Source organism: Podarcis filfolensis (genome assembly GCF_964270895.1).
Source record: "Podarcis filfolensis genome assembly, chromosome: 2".
Classification (NCBI taxonomy): domain Eukaryota; kingdom Metazoa; phylum Chordata; class Lepidosauria; order Squamata; family Lacertidae; genus Podarcis; species Podarcis filfolensis.
The window spans coordinates 57,383,336-57,392,625 of record NC_139605.1 but is presented as its reverse complement, the minus strand read 5'-3'; the positions used below and the strand labels follow the sequence as shown (position 1 = coordinate 57,392,625).

Here is a 9,290-nt window from a genome sequence, read left to right as displayed (position 1 = left end):
GCATTTTTGTCCAGTGTAATATTCTATTCTTTCCTAGAAAGTGTCACTCACAGTAGCATACATGTCAGGAGATTTGAGCAAGTGGGGGAAAGCAGAGAGGGAGAGAAAGAGATAACACACGGCCATGGATGTTGAGAACAATAATTCAGGAGTTACTGCCAGGCAAATGTGAACAACAAATGTGGACAACAGACATAGAACAAATACTTTTTGGGAGACTTTTTCTTCAGAGAAACAAGGCGATGATGTATTTGGGATAGTAGGATGAGGCCTAGCATGAGGTAGACATAGCACTGGGGTGGGCAATTTGGCCTGGAAAACTTGAGACCAACGTAACAGGAAGTTCTATATTCCCAATTCCATACAGCTCTTAGAGAGACTTCAGAAAGTCTCTCTCTGCCCAGGAAATTGAGGCTGTGTACACATTACTGTTTACTATGGCTCCAGTATGTTTCATGACTGGTGCGTGAAGCTGAGTATGCATGACATTAGTCCAATCCATATGTATCCTGTAATATCTTGAGACATACTGCTCTTTCTCTTGAAATAGGCTTCCACCTGATTTGAAAAGTAACCTGTGGTTAAGCTGTACTGTGTGCATTTCAGACCAGTGGCGTCGCAACAGGGTGGGGGTGAGGGCGGTACACCCTGGTTCCGTGCCTGCAGGGGTGACAAGAAGTCACCCCGCGGAGGCTCATGGCGGCGTGAGCAGCTGTCTTCTCTGTGGTGGCTCCCCGTCCATGGAATGCTCTCTCCAGGGAAGTTCGCCTGGCCCCTTCATTTAGACACCTTTAGGCGCCAGGCAAAAATGTTCCTTTTTAAACAGGCCTTTGTTTGAGCTTATTGACATCCAACACCCTTTCAGACTGTGGTTTTTTTGGGGGGGGGTTAATTGGGTTATTGCTTTTGGTTTGATTTTATATGTTGTGGTCTTGTTGTGAACCACCCTGAGACCTCTGGGTATAGGGCGCTGTATAAGTTGAATAAATAATAATAATAACAACCCTGGGCTGACTGTAAGTAAGAAGGTGGGGAGATGGGGGCTGTGAGTGCAGACTGAGGTTGGTGAGGCCGTGCCCTGCTTTCCTGAATAGACCAGCCTCCATTGCTCACTGGGATGCTTGGGCCATTTGTCTTCACCTTAGGGGGTTCCCCTTCACCTCAGATGTTCTGTACGTCCGAAAAACTCAGGATGCCCCCAAATCTGCTGGTTGTGTATGTGTGCTGCCATTTTGGCTACACAATGATAGGCAGTAATATTAGCAATAAAAGATGGATAGTCCCCCTGGTGCACATGGAAAGACTGCTCTAAAAATGTTGTTCCTGCAAGTAGCACAGGGGGACACATTTACTCTCACCCCTCCCAGTTCCAAGTTGACTCAGGGTGAGGTCCACCTGGAGGGTTATCCACCAATCAGAACAGGGTAGAAGAGCACACACTACTGTCCCAACTTTATATGTGATTGAGTCCAACCCCCATTCAAAGGGGGAAGCCTATCAGCATCAGTGTCTTCCCATGAAGAATGCTTCTTGCTCATAGGTGTGTAGCAGCATGCCAGCAGTGGGAACTGGTTCCCATTGGAACTGATGGGGCAGAAAACAGGGAAACCAACAATTGATGGATCTGGAGCCAATCACAAGTGGAACCATCTGCTGGATGGTTGTAAATAAGAAGCCAGACAGGGGAAAGGAGGCTAAAGTTGGCACCATTCGCCCTAATGAATCGGTGGTCAATGAATACTAGGGAGAAGGGGTCTACCCTAGATGTCTCCCTAATGAGCTGGCTTTCTACCAGCAGGGAGGTAGTGTTTGTGTGTGTGTGTGCATGCATGCATGCTTGCATGAGCATAAATCATATCGACAGGCAATCTAACACTCTGAAGTGTTATAGTTCATGTTGAGTAAATTCAGCTGACCATTTAGCTTTACTCTTTGTGTGTGTGTGTGTAATTATTAACAAACTTCCAAACATTATATTGTCCCCGAAATTCCATAAATATATTACCTTTCTGCATGGTGCTGAAAAGTGGGGGGCTAATTTTTTTTAAAAAAATAGATAATAGGCTAAACAAACAGAACATAAATAAATATACTGAGAGATGTTTGTCCCAAGGGAACCATACAAGACTTATAATGCTGCTTAGCTTATTTACTGATTAATCAAATTAAGATCTTGCAAGATATTCACTAGCATGAAGAGAAAGGGACATTTCCCTCAATAGATGTTCCTTAGTCTTTAGCATTTTCCAAGGTGCTTCAGTCTCAGTACTCTTCCACTTGCGCTGATGAAGGAAAAACAAAACCAGGAACTCAGTGAGATAATCCAAAAGATGCATGCTTCATCATTACTCCGTAAACAGAAATAATACAATGATGAGTAGAGATGGACCAATATGTCAGTTTGGGTTTCTCTCATTTTCTTATTTCTGAAGTCTTAAATCTAGTGCCTCATGTTACTGAATCAATCTGTGACATTCATAAAAATTGAGAGCATTTTTGTGCAAACTCCTGCCCCCTCAAAACTTTGTATTGTTTTCCCAATTTACACATTTTTGCAGTTTTCTTAAGCTGGAAACCTGCATCACAAAATTTACAGACGTGAATTTTAAAGGATAGCTTTGTTTCCGTTTGCGTATTGATTTGTGAAATGTAAATTAGGTAATTTTGCATTAAAATGTGAACTAACCTGAAATACCACCCCCACCTGGCACCATGATAGCTAAATAAGGCAAGTTAATTATTGCTGTATATATTTGCTGCAGCACTACTTTGTGAAATATTCTCCTTTTAAAAATGTCATTTTATGTCATTTTTTCCCCCAATTGAGTTGACACTTCCAAAATCCACAATTAGGGCAACACCTGTATTAGGTCATTATTACCTTTGCAATAACTGTATTATTGCCACACCAGGGATTTATTAATTGTAGCATTTCCTTCAAATATTTTACAAATTTTGAGCTGCCTACAAAGTAGCTCTGCTCACTCTTTTCAATTTGTACTTTATAAGTGAAATGTATACTCACATATATGCATTGCAGAAAAGACACTTGTTGTCATAGGTGATGCCATCAGAGCCACAGTGGGGATTAAACTCCTTGGTGCATGCTCCTTTGGGATACCCATGACAATATTCCTGCAGAAAAAGTACCGGTAAATGCAGTGGCGTAGCGTGGGTTGTCAGCACCCGGGGCAAGGCAAGTAATTTGCGCCCCCTAACCCGTGGATTTGTGCCCCCTAACCCGTGGATTTGCGCCCCCTAACCCGTGGATTTGCCCTAACCCCAGATGTTGCGCCCAGTGCGGCCGGCCCCCCTGCACCCCCCACGCTACGCCACTGGGTAAATGACACTGTTGAATTATTCCCTCCTTGACATTTAGACTGCAAGGGGAATTCCATAGTGACCAATGTGACATTTGTAAGTTTCTTTGCATCTTATTTCATGTTTTAGCTCAGACTTCCTCAACCTTGGCCCTCCAGATGTTTTTGGCCTACAACTCACATGATCCCTAGCTAGCAGGACCAGTGGTCAGGGATGATGGGAATTGTAGTCTCTAAACATCTGGAGGGCTGAGGCTGAGGAAGCCTGTTTTAGCTAATACACTTTAACTCCAATTATTATTCAATTATTTGTTAACTGCCTTGAGCTCCACCTGCAAAAATTATAACAGAGTAGAACACAAGTCACTTAAACACTTCCTTTGTTTTAAAAGCTGTGACCAATGCAATGTGTCTTTATTCTTTTAGTGATTGCTTTGTGTTATGTATGCGCATTACCTGTATTTTTTAACTCTTTATCAAAATAAAATAAAAAACCATGTGGACTGCAGTATCACAAAGCTTAACTCCAAATAACTAAAGAGAAATAGCATAAAAATAGATAACTAGCACTCACTCGTTCATTTATTGCTTCAGTGGCAGCACCTAGAACCAAAACACCAAGAACATAAACATTATAAAGTCAATCCATATTTATTTATTATTTGTTTGTATGACTGAGAATACTGTGTTTAGGGATTTCAGGCACCTTTCCTGAAATCAATTCTGTGTCCAGGGCAGCTGTCTACCAGCTCCATCTGGTACGCAGGCTGAGACCCTACCTGCCCGCGGACTGTCTTGCCAAAGTGGTGCATGCTCTGGTTCTCTCTCGCTTGGACTACTGCAATGTGCTCTATGTGGGGCTACCTTTGAAGGTGACCTGGAAACTACAACTAATCCAGAATGCGGCAGCTAGACTGGTGACTGGGAGCCACCACCGAGACCACATAACACCGGTCTTGAAAGACCTACATTGGCTCCCAGTACGTTTCTGAGCACAATTCAAAGTGTTGGTGCTGACCTTTAAAGCCTTAAACGGCCTTGGTCCAGTATATCTGAAGGAGCGGCTCCACCCCCATTGTTCTACCCGGAAACTGAGGTCCAGCGCCAAGGGCCTTCTGGTGGTTCCCTCCCTGCAAGAAGCCAAGTTACAGGGAACCAGGCAGAAGGCCTTCTCGGTAGTGGCACCTGCCCTGTGGAACACCCTCCCACCAGATGACAAAGAGAACAACAACTACCAGACTTTTAGAAGACATCTGAAGGCTGCCCTGTTTAGGGAAGCTTTTAATCTTTGATGCATTACTGTATTTTAATATTTTGTTGGAAGCCACCCAGAGTGGCTGGGGAAGCCCAGCCAGATGGGCGGGGTATACATAAATTAGTAGTAGTAGTAGTAGCACGAGGAAGCAACCTCAAAAACAACCATGCATCATTATGTTTCTTTCTGAGATGGAACATATAATGGGAGCCTCAAAATGCAAATCTCTCCAGAAGGGGAACCTTTACAATATGAAATATGACTCACCTGAGTACAAAAAGAAAACCATCAAAGTGAGGAGGAAAAAGCTGCCTGGCTTCATTGTTGTGCTGGTGGGTTTGGATCTGTTGACCTCTTAGTTCTCTTCCAAGCAGCAGAGGCTTCTCATGTGAGATCTAACCTCTCTCCCGTGCATATAAAGAAGTATCAGTGGGCTTGATGATGAAATCTCCCAGTTTCAAGAATTTTTTACATTTGGAAATGTATTATTACAAAGGACTGTGGTGTCCTGTACCAACTTTCATACTTTCCTTTCAGTGCGCAATCCAGGATTATGCAAGAGACATTTGGTAACCAGCTTGGTAGTTTACTTTCTAAACCATAAGACATAGCAAAGATAAAATATTAAACACAGAAAGAAATTGAATAAAAATGAGCTAAAATACAATAACATTCTTAGTTCACTTTATAACAATCCATTGCTTTGGTTTCCAGAGATGAATGATATAATTTCACTGCTTCAGAAGTAAATAGAGCCCCATTCTTCATAGAGCCCCAATCAACAACTCTGCTTTTTGTTTATTGGAACTTTTTTTAATTAAAAAACGCACACAACTGTTCCACTTTAAAAAGTGAGCTGGATACTTGGTACTTGGTTCCTTGAGAAGTGTTTATTTTCAATGCCACAAATGAAGTAGCTGTGTGTAGATGTTGAAATGGGATCAAAAAAGGAGGCATGGAGGAACTATTGAGATCATACCCACAGGCCCCACTTCCAGATACCATGTACTGTACTAGTTTCCACTTCTGCCCATGGGCTCATATGCACACACCTCAACATTTACAGGCTCTGGACATACCATTTGTACTGTTCAAAACTGGAGAGGGTTTTGAGAAGAAGAGCCCTGTCAAGAGGTATAATCTAAAACAAACACAAACCTAGAGGGAAATTGACTAGAGAGCTGCTAGTATGCAGGGGCGAACGAAGGCGTTGTGACACCCAGGGCGGGGTGTCGCTACATTGGGCGCATGTGCGATGTCACTACATATGACGCATGTGCTGTACGTAGTGACACCGCACATGCCCTGTACATAGCAGTTTGCGGCTGGCCCGTACACATGCGGCTGAGGGGGTGCGATGGCTGCTCGCACCACCCTGCCCGGGCTGGGGTGGCAGGGCAAGCACCCTGTAGGGGGCCTTCTTGTCACCCTCCCGGATGTGGAACCCAGGGCGAGCCGCCTGTCAGAATCTCCACTCGGCCAAGCTGATAAAGCTCACCTTCCGGCCGAGCCTTCGAAATCGCCTCCGATGAATAATTAACGACCTGAGCCTTTGATGAGGCTTCCAGGCACGTTCCGATTCCGCAGAGAATCAAAGCAGCACGCGGAAGTGATGAGATTTATGGCTACATCGCTATGCTTTATTTCTTACTACGCAGACAGCAAAGAAATATACATCCTCTCTCTATGAAAGCAGAGAGCAACTGAAACAAAGGAACAAACGAAACAGAGAAACCAGTATGTCACATCTGTCTCCCTTCTCCCATGAGACTTCCAACAGTCTGGAAGGTCACTGGAATGCAAACAGAGTCCTGTGACTCTAAGCAGCTGCTCAGTGGCAAACAGAAACTAACACCGCCCCCCGTTGCAACACCACTGCTAGTATGCTGGATGGAGATGCCATGTTGGTGTGGACTATTCATGGGTGACTAATAAGCAAAGGCATGTGGGATGGAGAGAGGTGCTGGGATGGTTGGGAAGGAGATGAGGCAGAATTCATGTTTACAGACTGCCGTACAACTGTAAAAAAGACTCATCTGATCTGTATTTCTGGAGCATGCTGGTTGCATTTTCCTTCTTTTGAAAAGTATCAGTTGTTTTGCAAGATCTTTGCATACCACTGTGCTCTCAATAGAATGAATATGCAGCTTCAGATAGAATCTCCAAGGAAAAATGAGGAGAATATGCTGGGGCAATACTTTCATCATAATAAATATGGTTTATTAAGAACATAAGAATAGGCCTATTGGATTGTCCCTGTGGCCTATCTGTCCCAGCATCCTGTTCTCACAGTGTACCTACAGATGCCTATGGAAGCCTGTAAGCAGGACCTGAGGGCAACAGCAATTGCTTTTTCCCCAGTAACGTGTATTCAGAAGCAAATTGCCTCAAACAACGTAAATCCAATATGCCCCTGCCACACATTCATGGTTTGTTTTCTCCTGTCAATCAGATCTTGCTTTCTCGGTGCATGCTTTTCACACCTGTGGTTTCAAAACTATTGGATAGAATAAGTGTGTTTGATGTATATAATGTGCTTGGATTGCTTCCTAGGACAACCTTTACCATATCTATTTTATATCTCACATGCTGAACCAATAAGGCTCTTCCTCCCCCCCCCCCCCGTACTAAGATGTTGGGAAAGCTGTTCTTTCGTATTGCCCTGTGGTCAAAAGGCTTTCATCATTTGTAAAACCATTTTGTTTGTATCTCTTTTCTTGTGACTTCCAACAGCAATGTCATCATTGCACCATGAGCTGCAACATTCTTAGCAAAAGATGCACGTGGCGAAAGTATGCATAGCTTCTGAAACTTTGGTCAATCAGGTGGTGTTGCATGTGGGATCCCAGATCTGCAAGATTGCACCTGTTTGTCTTCTTTCTTTCTTTCTTTCTTTCTTTTGCACAAAGAAGCTTCATCTGGAGGGCAAATCTTAAAGATGGTGGGTACTGTTGCTGGATCAAGGTGATTACTTTTGATATATATGTGTACACACAGACACACACACACACACACACACACACACACACAGACACACACACACACACACACACACACACACATATATTCTTAAGTTTTCCTGTTAGTGAACCTAACAGACAAAATGATTCCTCCTCTTTCCCCCTGCACACTTTGCAGGGCCCCCCCCAACCTGCCCCCTGGCAAGTTTCACAGGTGCAAAGGGTGTGCAGGAGGAGCGGGAGGCCACATTCTGCAAGCACAAGCCCTTGGATGAATCCTGCCTAAAGCCCAGTGTTTTTGCCTTGATCAGGTTGAGAATTTGGGTTCCAGATGAATCCTTGTGAGTACTCCACTGACCACAAGTGTTTCAAACACTTTAGTCACATGCATGCACACACGCGTATATGCATTGGTTTGTTTTGCACACCAAATCTTCTCCCTCATGTTGCTATTGGCTTAGGAAACCTTCAGATTTTGATGTAGGTGTTTAAAAAAGTGTCCACATATGCACTGCCCCAGGAGATTGTTATTAACACAGCAGATGTGCCCAGCTTGTTAGCAAATGGCTGGCCCGTACAATGGCCAGACAGCTTGTAACAGTTTCTCAAGAAAAACAATTGATAGGTGACTTTTTTTTTTGCTGAGCGTTCATCCTGCACAAGTCACATCCGCACCATAAAGGGGTGCCAACTTGAATGAAATATTGGGGGGGCTGGCCCCTCCAATATTTTATCGGCCCCTAGGAGTTGGCTCCTATGGTACCATACATGGCTTCCCTCAAGGAATCCTGGGAAAGCATAGTTAATCCCTCAAAGAGATACAGTTCCCAGCACTCTTAATTAACTACATTTCTAGAAAAAATGCACTGGTTATTTCACACTTTCCCATGTATTTTTCATCATTTTCTATACTGCAAGAAGTCCAGGGGGTTGTTTTTTGTTTTTGTTTTGTTTCAAAACGAATTTGTTGGCGAGAGTTCTATATCCACTGTAATTGCAAAACTGCTTGGTTTCTTGGTTTCACAGTCCCCCAAAACTCTCAACCCCAGCTTTTCTCCTTCTCACTACTTGTGAGTTGAGGGAGAGGCCCCACCCACCTGCCATTTCCCACCAAACCCCTTGATCCCTTTAAATGGCTCATTAAAAGCTAGCTTGATTAGTTTTTAGCACTTGCTAGATTCAGGGATTCGAGGAGTCTGGCAACCAGCTTAACACTCCAAACTCGTAACAATATTGGCAGAAGCTCTTATGAGAAGGAGCAGGAGGAAGGGTAAGGAAATGTTGACTTTATGGAAATGGGTGGAGGCTGGGGAAAAAACGTGGCTGACCATAGGGGTGTGTTTGTGAACGTGTGTGGGAAAGAATTTGCTGTATGGTGATTGATTCTGGAAGCTGTCATGTTTTCCTCCAACTGAAAAGCACAGTAGCTCTAAGGATACAGAGGCAGCCGAGCCTGAAATACAAAGGAATTACACAGCATATACAATGATGGGAACACGCAAAGGAAACACACCTGAACCAACCGGTCCGTATGCCAGCTCTCTGGTGCCAAAGACTACAAAATGTTTCATTAATGAACTGTATAAATAAAATGAGATTATGTATTTGTCAAATACCAGTTAAACCTTTGTTCTTCCAAGAGTCACCTTGGAATGAAGCTAAATTTACAGGGACAAGGAAGAGTATAGATCACATTTGTTTTTGTGAGGAGAAATCTTTAAAATAATATTGAAAAAATCATTCCTATCAGCTTAT

General features: G+C 43.5%; 1 protein-coding gene across 1 annotated transcript; it reads right to left on the bottom strand.

Moving 5' to 3' along the window:
* Positions 1 to 2,189: 2,189 nt before the first annotated feature.
* On the bottom strand, positions 2,190 to 5,087 carry LOC310758026 (ovomucoid-like). Its single transcript, XM_083603976.1, has 4 exons — positions 4,843 to 5,087; positions 3,895 to 3,923; positions 3,026 to 3,135; positions 2,190 to 2,282 (listed from the first exon to the last, which is right to left on the bottom strand). Exons 1-4 carry the CDS (start codon positions 4,895 to 4,897, stop codon positions 2,237 to 2,239), a joined length of 240 nt encoding a protein of 79 aa, XP_083460102.1. The 5' UTR covers positions 4,898 to 5,087; the 3' UTR covers positions 2,190 to 2,236.
* Positions 5,088 to 9,290: the final 4,203 nt, after the last annotated feature.